Source organism: Sapajus apella, unplaced genomic scaffold, assembly GCF_009761245.1.
Source record: "Sapajus apella isolate SASKATOON/1434 unplaced genomic scaffold, GSC_monkey_1.0 scaffold1, whole genome shotgun sequence".
Lineage (NCBI taxonomy): Eukaryota > Metazoa > Chordata > Mammalia > Primates > Cebidae > Sapajus > Sapajus apella.
In genome coordinates, this window is record NW_022436941.1 from 66,084,485 (window position 1) to 66,111,540 (window position 27,056).

Sequence of the window (27,056 nt, forward strand, 5' to 3'; positions counted from 1 at the left end):
TTCTCGCCACAAGATATAATAGCAACAGGGATAACAGTGTTTATTAAGTGCCCACAAAGGTCTAAGAGTTGTACACGTATTGTTTTATGTAATCATCATACCACCTCCAAAGTAGATACTATCAGAAATCCAACTGTAGAGATGAGAAAACAGACACCAAGTAAATTGAAACACCTGCTTAAAAATTCACAGATAGGCCGGGTGCCGTGGCTCATGCATGTAATTCCAGCACTTTGGGAGGCCGAGGCAGGTGGATCACGAAGTCAGGAGTTCGAGACCAGCCTGGTCACTATGGTGAATCCCCGTCTCTACTAAAAATACAAAAATTAGCTGGGCATGGTGGCATGCACCTGTAGTCCCAGCTATTTGGGAGGCTGAGGCAGAAGAATAGCTCGAACCCAGGAGGTGGAGGTTGCAGTGAGCTGAGATGATTGTGCCACTGCACTCCAACCTGGGTGACAAAGAGAGACTCCGTCTCAAAAAAAAAAAAAAAATCACAGATAATAAGTGACGGAGTTGGAATCTGAACCCAGGCATGATTCCCATGCCTTCCATCTTAATCACTATGCCAGGTTGTCATCTCCATTAACAAAATATTATCTCCTTCAATATGAATGAAGTACACTTGATGGGTTCATCCATTCTTTTATTCACTCAAATCCCTCATTTAATAGTGAAGTACCAATAAATGTACATAAGGCTCATTACATTAAAAAAGTGTGTGTTTTACTTGATCTTTGCTGAAATTTGGCTGCAAGCAATAGGGGTTGCATTCATTACTTTTCCATCTTTGAATGGCAGTTCCTTACAAAAACATGTCTGGTCTGATTCAGTTCTTGGTCATTCTGGTCAAAAATGATATTGCTAAGCATTTCACTCTGTGTAAATTGTGTCTCAATAAATAAACTGGATAAAGCATTTTACAGTCTATTGCTAAGCAACATCATTTTCGACCGGAAGAAACTAGGATTTGTTTCAACCCTTGTGTTTTTTTCTGGGTTAGTGTTAACTCAGTCATTTAATTATCCGTTCATGCAACATGTTTTCTAAAACTTCCCTGAACCATACATCCTCGAAGTTAGCCAATAGTCTCTCTAAAGAAACTGAAAATAGTCACTATTAGAAGTCCTATAAGTTAGTTTGAGAAGATCGATGATTTACCTTTAAGCCCACCTTAATTTATGCAAAGAAGAATTTGTGTGACTATCCTATGCTAGAGGGGGTGAAGGGACTGGCTATCATAGTAGGCAAGAGATTAAACCTGACAAATATGTTCATCTTATCTATATATTTATATCTCTTACCTGACAAATACAAAGAGAAAATATTTTAATTTACTGGCAACAGGATTAAAAAAAAAAAAAAAACACCTCTGTTTTCTTTCCCAGACCAATGATAACTTTTACCACTAGCATACTTTGATGTGATTTTTCCCAGTACTTTGCTTCCAGCCAACACAGTTCAGATTTAGGCTTTTTGCCCCATGTTCATTAAGGTGACGGACTCACAGCCAGCTGAGTAGAGAAAGGGAGCTCATAAAGACAAATTTAGTATTTGATTTTTTTTACCATGCTTTAGTTCAGACTGCCTGTTTAGCATAAACTAAAACATTTTAAAACCCAAACTATGTAGGTAGTTGAGTGGAATACCCTAAAAGAAGGCTAACCCACCCCCCTTGCAGTATTACCTTTCAAAGTGGATGTGGTTCCAGTCCCACAATCCCAGGGGAGACATCACTGTGGAACTGCACTTTCTCATACTGGAGCCTGAATGCAAAGTATGGCCTCATTACCAGATGCTGACTAACAGACCATCACATTTTGGCCAAAATATTCATTGTGTTTTTTTCCTCCAATTTCCATGCCGATGAAAAGTACTTTGCATTTGCAAAACTTGGTATTTTTTTTTAGGGCTTATGCTGAACAGAAGCATCAAGCATCTAAAAATATAGGATGTGCTCTACTTGTGTCTAACATGCCAATCTGGATACATTAACAAGTAATCAAAAATAGTACAACTTTTTGATAGGAATAAATCCATCATGAACTAGAAATTTAAACTACTCACTGGAAGCAAAACAGCTTTGAAAACCTTTAGTTTCTTTAAAGAGGGTTCAATTTTAGTCAGATGGAATATATATGAAACTTCCATGTTCTTGATATAAGAACATTCCAAAAACAGAACCATATGAAAATGAATAAAGACAGCACAATATACACACATCCAAGGGTTTAGGCTTATATAATTTTAAGAATGTTTAATAGTTCTATATTTACTATGCTAAAGTTAGAAAAAAAAATCCATCATAGCTAAACAGTTAACTGCAAGGGCACATCTGAAATGACAAGCACACACAGCTTGAGATCCTGAACACGCAGATTCCAGAAGCTTTTGGCAAAGCCAAGTATGTGAAGTCTCCTTGACTTCTGATGTCACATTATCCTATCTTCTGCCATCTGCCTCTGGCAAATGCCAGTGTATTCCCAAGATGGAAACAGGCCTCCTTTCTGAAACATTCCTACAAAGACTCCCCAAAATATGGCCTCTTGCAGTTGAAAATGATTGCCCTGAATTCAGAGGAAAACACAAAACCATGGGCTTCTCTCCATAATTCAGAATCAAGAATTCCCCATCTCAATGATCAGTGACTAATCTGAATGAGGCTAAAACTTAACAGACTGCTATGTTGACAGCCCAGTAAAGGGCCAAATAGCCTTTGAGAAATGGGAACTTCAAAACTCAGAATCCACAAGAAAGTCTTGAGGCTTCTGAGGACACTTTAGAAAACAGAACATAAAATCACCTTCTCACTTGGGGTTTTGCATGAAGAAGTCTTTGAGTGTGCAATTCCTGTTTTTTGTTTCTGGTGGACTTATGAGACTCTTAGAGTGCAATGCCCTTATTGCAGCGTTACAACATTCTGCATGATTAATTGATTGCAAATCACTGCACAGGATGCCAAGATCACTGGTACGAAGCAGGTCATTAAATAAAATTAAAACTCTGCCAATGTTTTGCTTGTAACGTTTCTTCCAAAGCCTTACAGCGCCATTCCTTAAAAACAGCCTTAATTCATCAGAGAGGCAGAGTCTCCCGAATTTCTAGTGGATGATCCAAATATTCTATATTTAACACAAACATCTAGCACATTATGCTATAGGAAGAAAAAGCCATAGTGTAACAAAATTTGTACAAAGAGAGCTATGGAAAAGAGTCACCATGAAAATAATTAAATTTTGAACAGCCTTACTATGAAATTGTTCAGCAAAAGGCTCAGAAACCTATCCTGCATAACTACAACCCTTTGGAAGCCTACATTTTTCCTTAGGTAAATCTTCAAGCATTAACATTTCAAATTAAATTGAATTAGTATCTTATCCAGAAAGAGAATGGATACTCTGGCCCCTTATCCAAGGAAACTCAACAGTGATTTATCGTGGCAAATTAACATCTCCACGGATCAAAGCTAAGGCCCAGGCTTATTTATCATCTGGCCCAAGGTATGAGCAGAACAACTCCTTCTCCTTACCAGCTGGGTCTGAAAAGTGACCCACTCAGAACACAAGTATGTTTCAGTCAGCTAGTCTGGGGTAAAGCAAAGGGATCTATTTCCTAAGATGCCACCACACTTCATTTTAAGTTTGCTATAATAAATATGTGATGTTTCAGGCAATATTTTAAGGCTGGTAAGTAGAAGGCCATGCCAGGGAAATTGGTTCACACTCTAGGAGCTTATTTAACTAAATAAATATGAATTGTTCTGCCCAGGGAGATGAATCTAAGTAGGATTCATCAGAAAAAAGAGTTTAAGAAAGTCATTGATGTTGAGGTAGCCACCCATGCTTGATTTTGTGGTATTTAAGTTACTTTATAGTTAAAAAAGAAATACCCCAGTAAACAGATAGGCTGACTAATTGTTATTGATATCACAATTAAATAGTAAATGTGTCATCTTCCTACAATGACGGCTGTGGATTCATTTCTAAAGCTCAGGCTACCATAAAACATTTTATGGTAAACACATTTTAACTTTTTAAGTTCTCATTTCCTATGCATGGCCATATGGGGGCTATATGTACATTGTTCTAACAGAAAAATAACTCATATAAAGAGATGCTCTCCATTAGGGCAAATACCTAATGCCTGTGGGGCTTAAAACCTAGATAACAGTCTGATAGGTACAGCAATCCCCCATGGCACATGCATACCTATGTAACAAATTTGCACGTTCTGTGCATGTATCCCAGAACTAAAAGTAAAATAAAAGGGATGCACTCCAGAACTGAACAAAAAGCACCTACATCAGGCTGATACATATAGTACTATTGTACTGTATGTATAAATATGTATACATTTATTGGAATAAATTTATCAATGCGGAGGAAGAAAAGTTCATAATTTTTTAAGTCTACTACCAGGAATCTAGAAAGATATTAAAGGTAAACAATCTTACAGTTATCCCGACATTTGAAGAACATTATCTAACATATACCCATATTACAAAAAGTTTTAAACATACACTCAATCCAGTTAGCTGGCTGGAGACACTCATCTACCCTGCCTGTGTTAACCACCATCACACACACAATGTCTCTGATACCTCAACTTCTTTCAGTGCCTCAGTAAACAGTTAACTGCATGGCTTCAGCTCAGGGCTGCTTTCATTTCTGCTACAGAGTGTGGACCTTGACTCCTCCATTCATTTCATAAATGTTTATCAAATCATCACATACCAGATGCTGCTTGGCACTTGTGATGGAGCAATTAATAAGAGAGAAATATGAAATGCTCTACCCACATGAGGCTTCCTCTCTAGTGGGACGGATATTACATAAATGATCACACACATAATTCAAATTACAAGCGCTAACAAGAGAAGCTTTCTGGTGATTCCGAGCCATGACTTGTATCGGTTTATCCAGAAATAACAAGTATAAATGGATTCAGGATAACCAAACTCAAAAAGAGATTAAGGTGGTAAACTAGAACAGAATTTTTAGACTGAAAATGACAAATAGTTTACACCAGAATATTCCTGTAGGCTGCTTTCGACCTTTTCTTTCTAGTAGGAGAGCCCACTCCGGAAACCAAAGTACAATTAGAAGTCTTTCTGGGAGTATATTTACATAATGCAACCAACAAGTGTTGGATGATCTGTAGATAAGGAAACTTTCCATCCCAAATGGAGGTGATGTTCAGTCTTGTTGACAGAGTATCTTACATTTGGGGGTTTATATCTGGTTCTAAAAACGTGGTTGACTTACGTAACTTATTCCAGTAGAGAGAGGAACCAAAAGCAGCAGCAAAATGCTATGCTATCAGGTTTCACCCCGGGACAATTCCGGTGACCCACTGACAAACACCTCCTCTGAGACTGATATGGAAAGATAGTTACCTTTTTTATTCTAATGTATTTCCAATCTGAGTAAGAAATTTCCCAATTTACAGCTAATTATTTTATCATATTTTAAACTATTGGCTTTCTAATAACATTTAGGAAACACTTTTTGTTAGCAGGCAATCCTGGAACCAAAATCAGAATAAATTATTTCCAGAATGTGGAAAGGAAGCTGATGCCCACTGGATCCGCAGGACATGTCAGGCATTTTTAAAAAATAATTCTGTTAACACTTCCTTCCCGTTTGTACAGACGGGGAAACTAAGACTTAGGGATCACACAGCAGTAGGAGCCAGAGTCAGGTTTTGAACCGAAGTCCTCTTCTATCAAGTCCAGTATTCTAGGCCAGCAATCCAGGCACATGTGTCAGGCTGGCTGCTTCAGAATCAACTAAGAAGAAGGTTAGATACACAAGTTTGCAGGCTGATTCAAATCACAACCTCTGAACAGAGGAATCTGTATTTTTTTTTGTTTGTTTGCTGATTCAAATCACAATCTCTGAAGAGAGGAATCTGTATTTTTTGTTTGTTTGCTGCAGGAAAGTCTGATGCATAGTCAGCTATGGGTATCACGATTCTAGCAACAAATTCCCGTCCATGTATCTTACTTCTCATTAACTGCATAGTCAGAGACTGGCCCTCCCCAACACCATCACAGGATTTGGGGAGCTGGAGTTGGGGAGAAGGGTTTCTCCAAGTTTTAAGCCTCTGGCCTTGAACTCCATCTAGTATATTCAGCTATGTCTTTCTGAATTTGTTTTCAAAGACTGAGCAAAAAGTAAAAGAGAAAAGTTGCCTTATCTGAAAAACAGAGACAGTAATCATCCTTTCACAAAATCATTAAAAAGAACAAATGAGATCATAAATTCAAATCTGCTTTTGAATGGCATGAAGTATCATATAATACTGCACCATTAATTCACCCAAAGGTGAATATTCCAAACAAGGAGGAGTGTCATTGTCACTCCTCAACTTAAGTGGAGGAAAAGAAAGTTTAGAACCCAGCTTCTGGGGTAGGCAAACCACAGCCACCTGTTTTTACAAAGTTTGCTGGAACACAGCTAAACTCGTTGTTTATGTATTGTCAATGGCTGCTTTGCAAGCTACAATGACAGAGCTGACTAGTTGTAACAAAGATCTGATGGCTTGCAAAAACTAAAATATTTACCATATGACCCTTTAAGGAAAAGTTTGTCACCCCCTAAAACAGACAGTCATATTCTTTTTAGGCAAACATAAATCAGTGGTACTCAGCTGAACATTCCACATTTTAAGCAAACCTTAAAAACAAAATCTACATGGCTGGATGGGAAGGAGATAGTCCCCAAATTCTGATACATGGAGAGAGTGAGGCTTCCTTTCCTTTGCTGAGGCTAGGTTAGTGCCCCATCAGTCACTGTGACTGATGGCAGCAAGCCTCATCCTTAAGTTATGTTTGGTATATAAACTTCCCCTCCAAAACCTAGTCTCTTTGAGAGTAAAGCCACACTATACTAGAGAGATCAAACGTGTAGCCCACAGACCGTGTGTGTGTGTGTGTGTGTGTGTGTGTGTGTGTGTGTGTGTGTTTGTGTGTGTGTGTTATTTTTTCATTTTTAAAGCTAAGGATGACCAGGGCCAGGCCTAACCTCTGATGCTCTCTGAAGCATTCATACCATGTGGACTCCCACACGTCAGCAGCTTGTTCAAGCTAAACTGGAACCCAGGGTGGAGATGAACAGGCAGCCTCATGGCTGGCTGGCTGCCTCTGAATCCACCCACCTGCTGGTTTTGCGCTCCTGCTGTGTCTTAGGCTCTGTGTGCTGAGGCGGGATGGCCCTGGCCCAGTTGGCTCACATAGCCAACCTGCCCCCAGAGAAATATGCAATCAGGAAGTTGGCAGTAAGCACTCCTGGCTCACCAGGCTCTACAAGCAAATGTCATGTTTCCTTTTCCTGGTATAAAACCTGCAAAAGGCTAAAGTCAATCATCTCCACTTCTCGATGAGAAAGATTAAAATTAAGCCCTTGGGCCCAATACTTTATAGTTTTGTCAAGATATAGATTACCAAGAGCAAGCAATATTATAGTTTCCTTTAAAACATCACCTAACGTAATAGTCATGATTCTAGAAGAAGGAGTTGCCAGATGATTTTCTCCTTTTGATTTCTTCAAACTCATATATATATCTGGATAATAATTTGATGTTGCAACTAATGTCCTCAATCCCTCAGCTTTGTTTTCATTTAAGCAATCCAAAATACATGCATCTAATGTCCCTCCCAATCAGAGAGTGCTCACAATTCCCAAAACCCCTTAGTTAAGGCCTAGGCTTGGAAATAAAACTATAAGTAGGAAATGAACCTAGAGACTCAGTATTTTCTGCTATAGTTTCAGTAAGTAGAAAATGGATTCAGTATTTCCTGCCTTAATTTCTATGTGTTGAACTAGGCTTGATAACAGACATAAATATCAATATATGGATATAAATGTTCATCACAATTTTACTATTGTATAATAATTATTATTTTTTACAAAGTTCAATTCATTTCCCTAACCAAGTCAAAAAACTAACAATGTTGTTATAGTTCAACTTTGGGGTGTGTGTGTGTGTGTGTGTGTGTGTGTATACTTTTAATTTTAAAAATATATTTTTAAAATTTTTATATAAATATATATATTAAACTTATTTTTTTTTAAATAAGGCTTTCATGACACCTAAAATTACAGTAGGGAGAAAAATCATTTTGTCCCCTGAAAAGAGCTGAATTGTATCCCCCCAAAATTCACATGTTGAGGTCCTAACACCCAGTAGCTCAGAATGTATTTAGAGACAGAGTTTTAGAAAATAAAGTTAAATGAGGCCATTACAGTGGGCCCTAATCCAAATCACTGATATCTTTATAAAGAGAAATTAGGGCACAGACAGGCTCACGGGGAAGACCAGGTGAAGACACAGGAAGATGATGGCCATCTCATCTACAAGCCAAGGAGAGAGACCTCAGAAGAAACCAATCCTGGAAATACCTTGATCTCCAACTTCTAGCCTTCAGAACTGAAAAAAATAAATTTCTGTTGTCTAAGCACCCTACCCTGTGGTACTTCTATTATGGCAGCCCTAGCAAATAAATACATTCCCCATCTCCGAAACACTCATATCATAGAAGTGCATGGTGTCTAATACCAGTTTCATTTTCTGGGAAAATTGCTTAAAGTTCTTTGGGCAAAGCTTCTTTCCACATAGATTATACAAGTAAGGCATCAATTTCTGAATTATGAAATATTTTAAAATATGAGAAATTATCCTCTCACTTCTTAAAACTGTTATTTAAATGCTAACTATGGCACAGGTTTTCATTTGGAAGTTTTCCATTTTCTTGCCTTACATAAAAGATTTGTCATTGAAAGTTTAACACAGCTGTCATGTTTTGTTTTGTTTTGTTTTGTTTTTTAAATAGTAACAAGATGAGATATTCTAAATACAATGCTTTGAATTTTGAAAATAGTTTTCTGGGCACCAAATTCTAATATGTAATAAAAGGAAACACTTTTTGAGAACCCAAACTTAATAAAGTTATTTTTTCCCCCAGTATCCATATGATTAACATAAAATTTGGCTTGACTTACATTCTATCATATGCATAACAAAATCATAATGCTTTAACTGAATTAAAGAGAACTTTTGGGAAACCTGCAAATATTGAGGTATACAGAAAAACATAACTGATAAGCGAGATTAAGATTTCAGATTTTTATGCCATAAAATGTTTTCTCTGCTAATGAAAAAGACAAATAACAACATAATAGATGCATTAAATATATAGTTCTAAAATGTTAAAACTAGGAGAAAAATAAAAAGTCACAAGAATAAAATGTTGGGGTTTTTTGTTGTTTTTCGTTTTTGCCTTTCAGAGTAATGCTATTGAGCATCTCATAAGGCCAATTACATAGCAATTGTCCCACAGAGACTATTGTTTAAAGAAATTCAAATATTCTGTATTCTTGGCTGGTGTCCCACAGAGGAGTGCAGAAGAAGTTCTTAAACCAACCATCTCTTCCACTACAAATAAAATACCAATTTGGATTTAATGTTCAAACATCCAAGAATTGTGTTCATGAAATAACTTCCAAAACCGGAAAGTAAAGTTCTTTAAAGTGCTATCTTAAAAAACATTTACAAATAACATGGGGTTATTATTAGGCAATATTAGAAAAACAAAACATTTTTAAGAAAATGAGCCTTTTGGGAAAACAGCAAAGCTGAAGAGTATTTATGATACTGAAGATGCTCAGGCCTCTTGCAAGAGTTGGCCACAGCAATCCAAAACATTTAGAAATATTTTCCAAATGTTACTATTAAAAAGGGAAGGAGGGGAGGAAAAAAAACCAATAAAAACAAAAACCTGGCCCTTAATCATGAACATCCCACTAAGCATTACAAAAGGATTAGATTAGTTCTGTATCTAAACCAACTTCTTTTTTTGTTTTAAAGGGAATAAACACTTTATTTTAAAAATTCAAATATGCTTCAGATGAAAACTCCTGTCCATTTATTAAGCACCCACAGAGTGCCAGGCACTATACAAAACATTAAAAAGATTTATTCATGCTCTTTTAGAGCAAAATTCACTATTCTGTTGCACTTGGCATAATGCTGACATTTTAGATCCATTGTCATAAAACAACCAAGGTCTTCAAGACTTGCTCAAGAAACAAGTTTCCAATCCACAGTAGAAACAGATCACGCAGGTTTATGCAGAAGTCAACTGGTGATGTCTGTCAACTATTTCACTTAATGTCCTCTCCCTCTGAAACCACCACCCCCTCTTCCTCCTCGGAAGCCCCCACCTCCACCTCCTCTTCCACCTCTAAAACCACCGCCTCTGCCACCACCTCTGCCACCTCCTCCTCATCCTCCTCCTCGGCCTCCCCTGCCACCACTTCTTGGAGGTCCTTTCTCACCAGGAGATCGAGGTAAAAACCTCTGCAGTGGCAGCAGCTTATATGGGTCTATATAAAACTTCTGTAGTTTTTTAAAGGATGAAGCCTTCATATTTTCTGACAATTTAACTGAAAAATAAAAATCTCTAAGTTGTCCAAATATTTCATCCACTTTTCCAATTTGTTCTTTGTTTTCTAAGTAAACAGGAGCATTGAAATAAGGCACTTTATTTTCATCTGTGGTACATTTACAAACTATGTCATCTTCACAGGGATGCAGGAACTCTCCTAATAAGACTACACGTTCTGGAGGTCCTTGGTCTTGGCCTTTGTTAAAGCCTCCGCGGCCACCCCCTCGTCCAAATCCTCCCCTGCCGCCGCCTCTGAAATTGCCGCCGGCTCCACCACCGCCTCCACCTCGGAAGTGGTTGCTGCTGCTGCCACGGTTGAAGCCGCCACCTCCACCACCCCGATTAAAGCCTCCACGACCTCCGCCTCGAAAAGACATTCTCTCTACTCCCGGCGCTACGTATAAACCAACTTCTTTAAAAAGTGTAACTCATGGCTGGGTACAGTGGCTCACGCCTATAATCCCAGCACTTTGAGAGTCTGGGGCAGGCTGATTGCTTAAATCCAGGAGTTCAAGACCAGCCTGGGCAGCATAGAGAAACCCTGTCCCTATTTAAAAAAAAAAAAAAAAAATCCAAAAATTAGCTGAGCATAGTGCAAACCTGTAGTCCCGGCTACTTGGGAGGCTGAAGTGGGAGGAACCACTTGAACCCAGGAGGTGGAGGCTGCAGTGCGCCAAAATCATGCCACTGCACCCCAGCCTGGGCAACAGAGTAAGACTGTGTCTCAAAAAAAAAAAGGTACAACTCAAAACAACTTTCTAAAAACTAAGAATTTAGACCAGGTGTGATGGCTCAAGCCTGTAATCAATCCCAGCGCTTTGGGAGGCCAAGGTGGGTAGATTACGTGAGGTCAGGAGTTCAAAACCAGCCTGGCCAACCTGGCAAAATTCCATCTCTACTAAAAATACAAAAATTAAAATTAGCCAGGTGTGGTGGTGGGCGCCTGTAATTACAGCTACCCAGGAGGCTAAGGCAGGAGAATCGCTTGAGCTCTGGAGGTGGAGGATACAGTGGGCCAAGATGGCACCACTGCACTCCAGCCTGGGTGACAGAGCAAGACTCCTTCTCAAAAAAAAAAAAAAAAGAAAAGAAAGAAAGAAAGAAATTAAATTAAATTAAAAAAAATAGATATTCCAGTGTAATGATTGACAGCATGGGCTCTAGAGCCAATCTTCCCAGGTTCATTTACTAGCTGTGTGACCTGGACAAGTTACTTAATCTTTCCGTACCCCAGCTGCCCCTTTCAAAGGACAGAACCATCTCAGTGGGTTGTCGTGAGTATTATGAGTTTCTCTATGTAAAACCTTAGCACAATGCCTCAAATTTGATGTGTTATACAATTATTCGTGGCCAGAATGGGGGCAGAGCAATTCAGAAACCAATCACAAGTAGAGCACAAAAATGTCTGCTGAGGCTGTACTGAACAAACCAATAGAAATTCCTATTTAGGTAGTATCTAAACACATTGGAGAATTTTATTTACATACAATTTTTCCATCAGCCTTACTGTTCTAGAAATTCACATTTTCACTGATCTGAGCTGATCATATATCCACAGTACCAGACTAGGCAAAAGAGCAAATCATTCTTTAAGGTGTTACCTGAAAAAGCTGACCTTATGGTCTGACAATGAAAAGGTAACTGAAGCCTGAATGAAATCATGGTTAAGTGCACATTTAGCTAAAATACCAGCCCACAACATAGCAGGCAAATTTTGTTAGCCAGATTATGGTGAACTACAGAGACCCTCAGTGGTGGTCACTGATGGCCACTCACCCAGATTCAGCAGCAAAACATGGAAAGGGGGACAACACCACTGTGTGGTCCTTGGTTCTGGCACACCCAACTGTCACCACCCAGCACGCCCTAGAGCCTGCTTCTTCCTGTCTGGACCCCTCAGGCACTGTCCCCCAAGATCATTGTGGCATGCACCCACGGCGCCTGGCTAAGGCCATCACCAGTGCCCAACTTTGTGTTACTGTCAACGATAAAGCTGTGAAACTTCTGTAGTAGTTTAAATAATTTTATGTAGACTTGACCGCTCTTTTAAGTATACATATCCAATTTTCATTCTACTTTCTTATCACCTCCTATTCTGACTTTCTCTTCTCTCCTCCAGAAATTGCTTATCGTGAAGTAAACAAACATAAATAAGGTTTTTTGACTAGTTGCGAAACTCCAGTGGTGAACAGTAAACACAGCATTTCTGATGTAATCCCTACTTATATAAACCAGGATGTTCCTGAGAGATTTAAGCTGAAGCTGATTTTCCTCTCTCCTGTTAATGTCCCGAGTGTCCTTGGCCTACTCTGGACATACAATTTCTTAAGCATAAGTACATTTCTCAGCATTTCCTTTGGCTCTAATTCCTTACATGTGGATAGACTGGTTTCGTATATAATCACTGTTTATTTCCATAGTACATTTTCTATCTACTGCAAGTATGCTGCCAAATGTTTAACAAGTCTTTACTTTGAAGCACAAGTCAACAGAAAAAGATGGAGATACACGAAAAGCGAAAGAGACATACTTCTTTTAAACACAAGCTGAATGTGGTTTAACTCAAACTGAGTTTCTGAGCTATACCAAAGCCAGTATGTAAAACCATGCTGACAAAAGCACACAAAGCACTGTAAATAGCAGGTTAACAAATCAACACAGCAAAGCAACATGTGCTTAGGAAAAGCATTCTGCAATGTGCTCTCTATTGTACTAAAGTTGCAAGATAATACATTAAAGAAGTTACATTTTCTAAATTTTGCTTGACCTTTTAATCTGAACTATTCATATTTTTTATTTCAAGAATATTTGAAACAATACTTTTAAGAACTATTTCATTCTCTCCTATATGCTGATAAGAAGTAAGAATGTTCCCACAGTGACTAAGAATTAGCCACTACTAAGAATCAACATCTTTTGGATCAGTAGTAAATCGGCTTGTAAGCAGTGTCAGAATTATTACTCTTGAATTGGGAGAAGCCAAACACCTTCAAATCTTTCTGTTGCTGAAAAATTATCCTCCAACTGCCAAACTAAGAATATATATTAGGCATAGAAACAAATCTGTGTCCAGTTCTGAAGACTTCTATACTACTGCTTGTTTTATGTTTCTGAAACATTTTGCTGTGGGTGATTTATTTCACATCCATGTGGCCAGCCATTTGTTTATTCTATTGCATACCATCTGTTTTTCAGTGGAGAGGTTTCAAGTTCTTCTCATTCCCTACCTCATATCCCACAGAAAACAATTTATAATAGACATAGATTTAAATCATTTGGATTCATGTGGAGCTGGTAACACGAGCTGCCTTTCATTTATACTTGGCAAATGCTTTAATGGGATTAGCAAATTGTGTTATTATGAAGTACTTAGGGAGAGACAACACCTTTTTTTTTTTTAACAATGACAAATGATGTTAACAGTTTCATTTTGGGTGTTTAATAGCAGTACAGAAGATTTCACTAACATTACAGGAAATTGCCCCGATAGACAATGAAGTCCTACTATAAACCTTGTTGGTATCTTTTATTTCTGAGTGTCAACGTAGGTGTTTCAGGATGTACTGGGGTCCACAGTAGTGGGGAGTAAATATCAAGTTGCTTTACTTTTAAGAGGACATTATCATTTTAACCCACACATCTAAAAATACTGCCTGGTGCTTACATGTTGTAAGCATTCTGCAAGCCCTATGACCATGGTCTCACTTGTCTAGGTAACTTACAAGCAAAGGCCGACCCCAGACTTCACCGAAGAACAGTGAATGCCGCAAACTCCAGCTCATCAGCACCAATTTATTCCCATGCTAGGGAGGACTTTGATTCACTCTACAGAAGAGCCAACCATTCAGAGAGACAACGTCTTGTTGAAACTATACAGGTGACATTTAAAGTGTTAATTACCATTTTTACAAGAATCCTTGCTGCTTTCATGGAGAGGAAGCATCTGATGGCAGGACCCGGCAGCTGTCCACAGTTCGTGGCTGACATTCGAAGGCTGGGAAAGGTCCGTCTTGAGGTCTACTTGATTTTCACTAGTCCTTACCAAGTCAGAAGTAGGTTGAGTTGTGGGGCAACTGGCATCCTTATGGATAACTGATGGATTCGGTTTGTTGAAAGTGTTAAATGACATTTGTACTAAAGCTTCATTGATGAAGAATGCGTTTTCATGACATAAGTTCTCAGATCGATTAAGTTCTATTACCTGTGTAAAGAAATATGGAAAAAGTACAATAATTTTTCTAACTTATACAAGTTTCACGAAGTATTTATTCCTGAGAGAATCTTAGGAATCAAGATTTCAGTAAAAGTGAGGTCAAGATTACTACTTTTTTTCTCCCTCCACCACATTCCCTTTTAATGAGCTAGTACCAAAAACTTCAATTTGCTATGCATGGCATATCTTTAACAACAACAACAAAAAACGCAAGAAGTGGCATTTTATGACATTAAAGTGTTTCCACTTTAATCAGAGAAAGCTGCATTTTTTACTTTTTCTAAATAAAAAAGTTGAAAACATATCCACATATACATGAGGAGTTTGCAATAAACACAATTTAGCCAACTTAAAAGGAAAAACAGATTGCAGCATAGACCTTATAAGCTTATCAACTTCTACAATATTATGCACTATCAATAAAAAACATACATGCACCTAACACAGGAAAACAAACTCTGGGGACCAATGGGATTGTCAAGCATGGTTTTAAAAGATGCAAACAGCTTGGTAGCTCACGCCTGTAATCCCAGCTCTTTGGGAGGCCAAGGTGGGTGGATCATGAGGTCAGGAGATCAAGACCATTCTGGCCAACATGGTGAAACCCTGTCTCTACTAAAATACAAAAAAATTAGCCGAGTATGGTGGCATGTGCCTGTAGCCCTAGCTACTTGGGCAGTTGAGGCAGGAGAATCTCTTGAACCCAGGAGGCAGAGGTTGCAGTGAGCTGAGATAGCACCACTGCATTCCAGCCTGGCAACAGAGTAAGACTCTGTCTCAAAAAAAAATAATAACTTTTATTAGTGAAATGCATTTTGAATTTACTATATCAAATTTAAAAAGAATAAGCTCGACATAACAGAATAGTATTATACTTGCTAAATTCAGTGCCTGTAGTATATATTAATAGTTAATTGATCTTCTAAAAGCTACATCTACATAGAATTCTTAAGACACATCATATCAAGAGAGTCCTTCAAATACTGGGAAAAGACCTTGCTCACAGTGAACGTGCCTTCAGGACAAACCCACCCTGGCCTTACTAGGACAACTCGATTCTATGTTTGGTCCTTAGGGAAGGGCGTCTCAGACAGAATACAGTGATCCCATAGAACCTGGGCCCTCACACTGTCCAAATTTTAAGTCAAAATGGATATGCATTATCTCTGAAAGCTTCCAGCTTTGGCTACCTACAAATTGAGAAATCCTCATGAGCTCTTACACAAGAACCAAAAAGACAGACGTTTGGTTAGTGTTCCAAGAGCTCTCAGGCCCACCCCTGTCTTGGAGAGGCTGCCTCACCGCATCCCAAAGGTCCATACCTCCGGGCCATCAGGAAGAAATGCCGCGGGCAGGCTTCTCTGCCGGCCTTGCTTCCAGTGGCTCAGCAGGCTCTGCTGGGCCCGCATCCTTGCCCGCTCCCTCTCCACCAGGCGCTGGCCCTCCCTCAGCCGCTCCAGGCTGTGCTGGTACTCCTGGAGCTGGAGGTCCAGCTCGCCCCGGCTCCGCAGCAGCAGCAACTCCTGCGACTGGCACTCCCGCTCCCGCTCCTGCAGCCAGCTCTCCCTGGCCACCTGCGCCCGCTGCTGCTGGTCACACCTGCGGAGCCAGCGCCGCTGCTCCTGCTGGAGCTGGTGCTGGAGCTCGTGCACGTTGGCCAGCTCCTCGCGCTGCCTGTCCACGTCGCGGGACTTCTGGTCCTGCCAGGGGCCGCCTCGTAGGACAGAGTGGCCGGGAGACAGGCCCTCGTGCTGCTGGAGAACCAGCCTGTGGATCTCAATGTGGCTGTCCTGAATGGTCAAGGCGGCCTGTCAGAGCAGACGGAGGAAAAAATCACTCAACACAGGTTTCCATTGTTATTGTTTACCCTTTCGGTTGCAACTACCTTGAAACACAAAACCCAGGCCCGAAGTGGTTTCTCTGAATATTTTTCTGGCCTTTTTCTAACTTACATCCAAACGCAAGATTTTTGGCATTCCAGATAGACTTGTCTACATATGTCCTAGGGGCATGACCTGTGAATTTACAGAGAAAAGAAACAAAGCCCAAAAGCAGTATCATCCTCTCCCCTGGAAACATAGTTTGGTGCTGGTTGTTGGGTGAAAGTTAAGCAAGTCTCCTGAATATAAACTCAGCACATAAATTCACAGGCTGTGCATTCCTGTTCTACACCTCAGTCTCTTGCTGAGGTCTCCCTAGTCAATCATTCATGAGAACTTAAGAATCCACATAAACCTAGTAGTATCCTTTATTTGAGTCCCAAACCAGAAATTACTTGAGTTACATTGCATTAGGAAGACATAAAAATAAAAATCAACTATTTGGAGACTTTTGGTAATGTTTTTATAACGTAATGCCCAAGAATAGCAGTTAATACCATTTTTAGGAGATACGTAAGTGGCTAAAGCTAGTCTGATTACTGTTATATCTTTGTATTATAGCAGGAAGGTCATGCATAAAAAACTAAGCTGAAATTTATTTGTTTAATAGATCGCTAACAGGAGGCTGAAATGATTAAGGGAAAATAGATACTCTAAAGCCCAGAGGACATTACCAACCAGATTAAAAAAACATTTTGAGTGATGATATCTGCCTATGAAAATTTTGGCAACATCACAGGAAATAATTACCAAGATTTGGAAGGATTCCACAAAACCAAAAAGATCTCTGTGAATGCCCTTGGAAGCTTTTAATTTTAAAAGTTCTCATTCAGAGTGCAAAGCAGTACAGAAGGGACAAATTGAAAATGGACACATACTGGGTATGTGTGTATGTTTTGACTCCATATGAGAAATCATTACTCTCCTAGGGATAAATTCACATTTTTCCTTCCTAAGAATTTTTTAAACTGTCCATATAACAGATGTTGGGAAGATGGGGATTTGACTGTAAGTTCTTTGTCAGCTCAGCAGTTTCCTATATTTTTGCAAGTTAAAGAACTAGGGTATTTTTTAAATTCATTCTTGTCTTGGAATACAACTCAAAAATGTATTCACTGGGGCCTTTTGGAAAAAAAATTTATATTTTTAAATTTGGAAATTAATCTTTAAAATTTTAGACACATGAATATTTGATTAATGGCTTTTGGGAGTTGTTATAATAAAACAACGATTAGCATTCAGAATATGTATTAATTACTATAATCTTTAGGAAATAATTAGCACACAACGATAAACCACTCAGGACCCTGTTGATCTGGCTAAAGAAAACTGTAGATTGTACATCACCACTTAATTCTAATAAATCCTAACGTACCAGTATACGACAAACAAAAATCCAATACTTTATATGTCAAAACTACCACAGATAATAACTCTCACGTAAGGGTTACTATGCGCTACCACGAGGTGTTCTTCATGTCTATCTAACATTTGGGATAAGGCCATTGTTCTTTCTTGCATAGAGGTGGAATCTGAAGATTGTATATTCATCTAAATATCCATTTAAAGCTAAATGAATATCTAATCTTCACACTTAAAATTTATATCTATATTTAGGACAGTGAACAGCACTTGCTTTTCAAGTTTAGGGAATTTCCCAATTCACTCTCTTAACTTTACTTTGCTAGAATATCTGTGTCCTTTCCTTTTTGCTCTGCCTATGCCTCATTTCTAACTCTATTTTCCTGCCGTAGGGATCAAATTTCATTCTAACTGATTCAAAATTGCTTATGTAAAAACTTCAGTCACATGTAAGACATTCAGCTTCAAAAAGACAACTGGGCCATGAACAGCAATCTTTCAAAGCCCATGGCCTTGGACCAGCTCAGAAGCTTTGGTTAAAGAATTCACTGTAGACTTTGATATTTCCCGTATTGGTTTAATCTAATGTGTTACAAAAATTGGGTCATTCAGGTGATCAGGCTTTTCTGAACCTTGAATCTACACAGGGCTCCATTCAGAGTTGAAAAGAAGAGACGAGACATTGTGACTATTTTCATCAGGCAAAACAAGCCAGATGCTCAATGTTCTCATCCCCCAAGTTAACGGCTGGTGCTCAAACTGTGTCCCTTCTTAGCTGACATTTAAAAGAAAGATTTTTTTGTCTTACATGATAAATTGATTTCTAAAAACATCTACCCGGAACCGCACATCTAATGTACAACACTAAAAGTAAGCCAAGAAAATGAAATTCACATAATTATTGATGAATAGCCATAATATCATTATTTTCAAATTTTTATTTTCTACCTGAAATATTTCAAAAAATAAATGGAAAAACTATTAAAACAAAAAATAAAGTTCAATGAGTTGGCCAGTTACAATATAAATACCCCAAAATCAATACCTTTATTTATATTAGCAATAACCATTGGGGACACAGAATGAAAAAAATATTTTATCCACAATAGCAGCAAAAAGACATATGAATAAACCATGAAAAAATGTATATATATATATATATATATATATACACACACATCTGTCATACTATATGAAGACAATTACAGCCGGGCCCAGTGGCTCACGCCTGTAATCCCAGTACTTTGGGAGGCCGAGGCGGGTGGATCACGAGGTCAAGAGATCGAGACCATCCTGGTCAACATGGTGAAATCCCGTCTCTACTAAAGATACAAAACATTAGCTGGGCATGGTGGCGCGTGCCTGTAATCTCAGCTACTCAGGAGGTTGAGGCAGGAGAATTGCCTGAACCCAGGAGGCGGAGGTTGCGGTGAGCCAAGATCACGCCATTGCACTCCGGCCTGGGTAACAAGAGTGAAACTCCGTCTCAAAAAAAAAAAAAAAAAAGACAATTACAAAGCTCTCCAGCAAATCATAAAATAAGAGATGACAGATCAATGATCTTACATAAGACAAGTAAGTGATTATGGTAAAGGTGTTGATTCTCTCCAATTTAATTTATAAATATAATGAAATTTTTATTTAATGGTGTTGGCACAAACGATAAGAAACTTGACAGTGATTTAAAAACCTGTGGTACTGGGTGCAGTGGCTCATGCCTATAATCCCAGAACTTTGGAAGGCCAAGGCAGGTAGATCACTTTGAGCCCAGGAGTTTGAGACCAGCCTGGGCATCATGGTGAAACCCTGTCTCTACTAAATATAGAAAAACTCACCAGGCTTGGTGGCATATGCCTGTAGTCTCAGCTATTTGGGAGGCTGAGGTGGGAGGATGGCTTCAGCCTGGAAGATGGAGATTGCAGTGAGCTGAACTGAGATTGTGCCCCTGCACTCCAGCCTGGGTAACAGAGCCAGGCCCTGTCTCAAAACAGTAAATAAAAAATAAAAGCTAGTATGGAAGAATACATAAACATGCATAGAAAAATAAATAAGACTAGCACTGTCATATATTTAAATGTAATCCAAAGCTTTAACAATTCAGATGTTGGCCCTAGAGCAAGAATAAAAGGCAATAAGAGAAAGTCTAGATGGAGTCAGTCTAAATAACAAAACATCAAATGCGCATGCCTTTATATTTTCTGGTGAAAACTTAGGCTTCCTTTTATTTTCTTTTAAATTCAACAAGATATGAAGCATGAATGAATAATAAACCAGTGGGGTGGGGGAATGTTTTGTCTCAGTAGTAATCAAAGAAGTACAAATAATCAGATACCCTAAACCATCTTCAAATAAAAGAGAAAAAGAAAGAAGTTTGGTTGATTTGATTATTTTAGCAATGTCTATTGAAAAAAAAATTATTTATCCTAAGGAAATAGATATGTTCAAAGAGATTCGTACACAAGGATGTTGTTAGTAATACAAAAGTGCAAACAGTAAAGGATTGAAAACATAAACCCCATAGGCTTGAATTTAATATATAGTCATTAAAAAGCATGCTACAGAATAATAGTTGATGACAGAGAAAGTTACACATTACGGAAGAGGGCACAGAAAACAATTCTAAAATCGGGAGCCTTGTACACAAACATGATAATTTTAATTTTTTGTAGAATCAGAAGTCATTTTTTTCATTTACTTGTATTCTCAAATTTTTCTACAAATTTTTCAACAATCCAAACAGTGCATGCATTTCATTTCAGAATATATTTTAATGAGTGAATGAAGCAGTCGGACACACTGAGCCTCTTTCTTGTCCACAGCCTACGGTAGTGACCTCCAACCCTTTTGGCAGCAGGAACCAGTTTTATGGAAGATAGTTTTTTGTTTTTTTTTTTTAATGGATGGGGTGGGGTGGGGTGGGAACAGTTTCAGGATGAAACTGTACCACTTCAGATCATCGGGCATCAGGTTCTCATAAGGAGAAGACGACCTAGATCCCTAGGTTGCGTGCGCAGTTCACAATAGGGTTCGCGTTCCTATGAGAATCTAATGCCACCACTGATCTGACAGGAGGCGGAGCTCAGGCGGTACTGCTTGCTTATCCCTGGCTCACCTCCTGCTGTTTAGCCCAGACAGGTATGACTCTGCGCCCTGGGGTTTGGGGACCCCTGGCCTAAGGGATCATCCAACCATTTAATCCTAAATGCACGCATGACTTTTACGTCTGTTTTTCCTTGAAAGACAGTAAGCTGTTTGAGGGCAGGCAGTGTGGCTCATTTGCCTTTGTGTGCTCAGCCCTCAGCATCGTCAGCACGGAGACAGGCACTGTGTGTTCAACCCTTCAACATTAATAAATTAACAAATGTCGAGTGGATGAATAAACAAAAGAGTAAAGCAACACATGAATTACTTAACTGCTCTAAAGGCTGGTGGCCACATGGAGAAGTCAAAAGAGTTTAGGTGTGAATTTAAGTTTTCACCAGAACATGTGAAGTCATGTTATACTCACCTAAGAGTTTCATTGTAAATGTCAGGCCAGATCATATTCATCAATATTTTTTAAAGATATGAACTGTTTTATGATTTCAGAGAAGAATGACATAAAACGTAGTGATGGTGTTGCCTTTGATTACAAAACCATGTGAGTCCAAACATCACATTTAGAAGGTTGGCATTTTCTTAAGAGCATTCCCTACCTCTCACGTGTTCTCGTTTTTAAAGTCTGGGAATCATCAAAGTGAGTTGCATTAGGAGAAACATTCACAAGGTCAAAGATTAGAGGAGGTAGTTACCTGAAGGCTATATAGGAGACGGGTTAAATTTTGTATGGCTTGTATAATCTGAAAAACAAAATTGTAAATGTCAAATTCTTGAAAAAGCTTTCATTATCCACAAATAAAGGCTGGTGATACATTTAAGGTATGTGCAGCTCACCTCTGACTGTGAAGAACCTGGAATATTTCTACATTCCACCTAAAATACACAAAAAACAAGAAAATGAATAACCATTCTACTTTTGAAAAGCTGCCCTGTAGTGTTCCAAAACGTACAACCTTGGGTAAATCACTTTGCTGTCTCTAAACTTGATTACCTCATCTGTACTGACTTGGTTTCCTCCCAGAGATAAAAGCCCATAGAATTAAACGAACACTTGACAAGGAGAGCGTCCTTCCTGCAAAATTGGTGTTTGAGATGCATGGCAATTTTCACCCAATCATTCCCTAAAACAACAGGGGATGACAGTAAGGAAGGCCTGAAAATTCAAGTGACGGAATTTACCTTGTGCAAACCACAATGTGAATTAAGTTCTCTGTGCCCAGATTGAAGTTGTCTTTTGGGCCAGGCTGACCTCTTATATTCTAGAGGCCAGATTGGAAGTTAAAGAGTATCATGTCTGGCCTTGACTCCTTTTCTCGGTGTTTGCGATTCACGATATCAAAATATACAGCAGCTGGGAAAAGAAACCAGTCTCAGACCCTGCCCACCGGAGAGCGCCGACCCTACCACAGTCAGAGACCACCAGACCAGGGGCTGCCTTAGTACAAGTACTAGCAGCAGAGGCCACGAACGAGCCACAGGAGGCCATCTATTCTTTACGGACAGGGTCTATGCCTCATTCTTTGTCTCTTTCACAGCACACATTCAAGGCACATGTGGATAGTGATGGTTTGCAGTCGCCAAAATTGAACATTTGTTATTCATTTCTTGTCTGCCTTTTCTCCCTAGGATGCAAACCAGTGAGTAGCAGGACTTTATCTGTGTACTCCATATTATAAGAATGGTGCTTGACATAGCATAGACACTCAACAAGTGAATGACTCTAAGTCGAACTTGATGGCACACCGTTCAATAAATAAATATCGATCACCCACTGTAAACTCCACACCTTATGCTAGGGGAGACCATCAGATGCCCTGTCCTCAAGGGCCTACAGTCTCCTTCCTGTATGCTGCTTGCTTTCATCTGGGCACCTATAATTTTAAGCCATAAAAAGCAGCCAGCCATGGTCATGTTCTCAGGTAAGTTTGAACTTGTTAAATTCAATTAGTTTAGGTTGATGCCATGATGAGCTAGCCAGACCTCTGCTTCCCCTGCACTGGCAATTAAAGATTTCACTCTTAAGCAGCACCTCTGATAGAGAAAGGACAGAAGCTGAAAAAGGAGAGAAAACCTAAAGGCATTAGACCTGAGCCCACCCCTATGGGAGAGAACAGGCTCTAAGAACTCCCGCCCCACAGGGAGTGTTAGCATTCTCGCTGCTCTTCTGGCTCTGTCTTGGCCCATCCACACGCCACTGCTTCTGTAGTAAGACCATATGGCATAGAGTTTTTATAGTCTATAAAAATTAGAACCATAGAAATGAGTTGGACTGTGCTACCTGTGGTTACTTATACCCAAAAGCCACTAGGTTTGACACGACAGGAAATTTCGCGTTTTTAATGGAGTTGTTCCGCCACCTTGTGGTACATATTTAAAACTGCAGTTGGCGATTTCTCCAGTACTTCTGCATTCGGGTTAGATTTCATTTTTTTTTTTTTTAATTCTTTCAGAAATTTGTTCTAACCTTACCTATCAGAGGAAGCTAATGACAAAATAACCATTATACACCTTTTAAAGGTTTGGCTTCAAGTGATCCTTTACCGGAGTTTATTAATTTATTATTTTTTCAAAATGTTTTATTAAGAGCAGCATTTTGCAGATAGCTTAATCCAAAGAAGAACCTGGACAGTTAACCTCACTTATCTACCTGTAACTGAACTGGAATAGGAGAGGGAGGCTTTAGGGGTAGGAGCCACCCAACTTTCCATTCAAGATTAACCTATTACTGACCCATTCACTTTTTCTTTTCTATGAACACAGTTGGACACCACAAACTTCACACTTAAAAGTGAAGTCTTCACTGAAAAGAATGAAAAGCAGAAACATTTTAAGAAGCAATATTTTTGAAAGTTTACAATCGGAAGGAGCAAAATATTACATTCTTATGCTCATTTTGGCCTGTGAAGTTTAAAAAAGAAACACTTAATCGCAGCTGTCTTTTCTCTGGATTTTAAAAAATCCTTGACTTGCTTTCTCAGTCCTATGTAATATATACAAAAAGTATAGAATAAAATATGTTGTATATGTAAGAGAAGATCTGATATTTGACATTTTTTCACATTGACACATATTGGCACCTAGTAATGTATCTAATTCAATTTTAGATGAAGCTAAACTCTTGGAGCCCCAGACAAGCCCGAAGAGGCCAACTAGCCACCTCCCAGAATCATATTTTATTCCTTCCCTGTTTCTGACATCTCACTTTCAGTGGATGTTAACAGGAAGTTTTATGTATTTAATTCTTAAAGAGAGAGTTAACACCTATGTATACAGCAATAAGTCAAAAAGGAAGCATTTAGAATCACTGTGCCCCAACCAAAAACTGGTCAGATTAATTAAAAGTTGACCACAAAAAAGTAGGTGAAATGTGGGTGATGACAAGAAATCACCTCTGCAAGGAGAGGAGAGTCAAGGAAGGTGGAAGAAGAATAGTCCAAAGAAAAAGGTGTTTCAATTACTTTGGCGCCATCTGGTTGCAAAAGGGCCGCAGGTGCCAGAGCTGCCAAACATCGTGGGTGAGAAGCAAAGGTCTGCAGGGCGGGAAGACCAGAAGTCAGAGAGCACAGACACACATATACACGGGAGAGCTTTTAATCTTTTTAATCACTTTTCAATCATTGCTTTGTTTACACCTACATGACATTAGAAGTGCAAGCACATTTGAAGAAGAAATCAGAAAGTTTAAATATGAATATTTAAATCAATCAAGAACAATTCAGAAAAGCACCTTTGTCCCACCCACTGCCGTGACAGACCAGAACCTGAGGCTATTTTATTATCTACAGTAACCGCTGCCACTGACTAACAAATCAGTTCACAATACCTTCTCCCCTGCATCAGAGACGGCCAAGTCGGTTACCACACCCTGGATCCCGGGATCCACATCCGAACAGCCTCTTCCTTCTCTCCCTCCTGTGACTAGTGCTGGAAGCACGCCATCGGGACAGAAACAGAAAGGACAGTGTCAAACATCAGCCAGCCGACCGGGTTCTTCTGTGCATGGCTGACACATGTTTCAAAACAAGAAACGTCACAAAATAACACATATGGAGTATTCTTACATGAGGTGCTTGCATGAGCACGGAGCAATGCGAGCGGCCCCTGCCCGCATGGGGCTTACACGCTAATAGACAGCAAGTGACAAACGGCACAGATTACCGCCCTCTTTGTACTTTTGTTTCTTGTGCTGCCATGTCTGTGTGTTGTCTGTCGTACAGAGGGTAGATTCTACATCTCACTCTCCCTGAATAGGAAAAGCCTCCTGGGAAGGGTGAAATTTAAAACAGGTGCTGTAGAACAAAAGCAAGGTCTCTTGGCAGACTCAAGGCTGTAAAAAGCCTCCCCTGCGACCAGAGCAAGAGCAGCAGACAATAAACAAGGTTTAGAGGGAAGGAGGAGTCCGAAGCAGGAGGAAGACATCTTTCTAGGAAGATCTCACAGTCATACAAACCAAGAACCTGTCCCTATCTCTGAATAACTTACTTTTTAACAATTTCCAAATGTGTTTTTTCTCATGTCTTGTTTATGCTTTAAATTTACAAATACTATATATTTAACCTATTAAAACATAGAAACTAGCCCAGAAATATTTTTAATTACCAAGTACAGATTTCACTTCATCCATTAAATCTTTGTTGGCAGGATTTTGTTTATTTCTTTACCTGTGTGAACTCAGTTAAAACTTAAACTGTGCCCACCTTGCACTGATTAAAACTAGAATTTCAAAGCCCAAAATACAATGTTTTATTAGAACCATGTTGAATCAGGACCCTGACAAAATCAATATTCACTTTGTAACACTGTTTGTATAATTTCTTATTGTGTCATCTTGAAACTTTATTTCTAATAGAGGAAATGCTTTTTTCTTTAAATTAATAAAAATACTTATGTCTTTGGGAAATGAGAGTCCTCCAGGATTCCAAAGGCCTCTTCTAATACAAAGTTTTTGTCTAAACAGAAACTGCTTCAGATGAGATCACCTGAAAACAAGTCTATTTTGTTCAAGCTGATCAGCACTTGTTCACTTATAGTGAAGGGACATTATGTAGGTTTCTCTGTCATTGGAAAAATGGTTCTGCTGTAGGGTACTATCCCTAGCTCTTAAAGAGTGGCCAAAGGCATCACTAAAGAATTTGCCATTCTGTTTCTCACTCCTTCATACAAATTAGGAAAAGCAAATGGGAAAGAAGCTGATGACAAGGCAGAAGAATGAAATACAGATCAGGTCCCTGTCCCCGTATCCAATTTCAGGGGGGGACGAGAGGGTCCCCAGTGGACAGAACTTCCCTAGAAGCAGATGATACTCATCATGTATACCAAAGACTGAAAATAGAGGGCCCTGCTTGGCTTATAACCGCAGACGGACATGAGCCTGATTCAGAAGAGCTGAGTTCTCAGTCACTTGCAGAACCAGCCCGTTCAGTTACAGATGTAGACTTTCATTTCCAGGGATAACCTTGTGCCTTTAACAACTTTATAAAGAGAATCAGACTCACAGCACCATGTTCCAGTCTAACCCAGAACTGAAGAGGCCTTGGGGTCCAGGACCCCACTAGCCTGCTTCTCTACTTCCTCTACCTGACTCCTGGCATCAGACTTCTCTAAAGAGCCTCTCAATGTTCTAGCAAATGCCATGGGTGTCCCTTTGAAACTCTCCCCAGTCGTAACAGATGTGGTTACAGACGGGGAGACCTTCACTGCCTGGCCCGCGGGGAGGAAGGCACGGCTGCGGGCTCGGGCAGCTGCGGAGCTGAGCGGAGCCTCTCCAGCTGTCCCTGGGGCGAGGCTGAGAGCCGCAGATCCCCGTGCTTATTTTTAGACAGAGCCTCCTCAATGGCATAATGAGGCTCTTCTTTTAAAAGGAAATCACCGAGGGCAGTACAACTCCCCTGATGAATCTGGGCTGTGTCAAAATGAAAAACATATGTGTGCATTCCGAAAATAGAAACCCGGGATTAGATAAAGCAGAACTTGAGAGAGGAAAATAATTAGTGGTACTGGTGTTTAAAAAAGGAAAAAAGAAGTATAGAATTAAAACACTATACTGCATTTATAT

The 27,056-nt window shown here is 39.4% G+C and overlaps 1 protein-coding gene and 1 pseudogene across 4 annotated transcripts in view; both read right to left on the reverse strand.

The window, feature by feature from the left end:
* ARHGEF28 (Rho guanine nucleotide exchange factor 28) overlaps nt 1-27,056 on the reverse strand; it is a 319,529-nt gene that overhangs the window by 16,943 nt on the left and 275,530 nt on the right. For 2 of the 3 annotated variants that reach the window (XM_032278477.1, XM_032278487.1), the window contains 5 exons: nt 24,825-24,925; nt 21,836-21,874; nt 21,694-21,741; nt 15,983-16,468; nt 14,348-14,648 (listed from right to left, as the gene is read on the reverse strand). In XM_032278477.1, the coding sequence (XP_032134368.1) occupies nt 14,348-14,648; nt 15,983-16,468; nt 21,694-21,741; nt 21,836-21,874; nt 24,825-24,925 (975 nt within the window). The remainder of the gene's footprint in view (nt 1-14,347; nt 14,649-15,982; nt 16,469-21,693; nt 21,742-21,835; nt 21,875-24,824; nt 24,926-27,056) is intronic. The other variant, XM_032278468.1, reaches the window with a different exon arrangement.
* Nucleotides 9,901-10,860, reverse strand: LOC116551894 (annotated as a pseudogene). Its single transcript, XR_004269102.1, has one exon. The product of XR_004269102.1 is annotated as an H/ACA ribonucleoprotein complex subunit 1 pseudogene (transcript).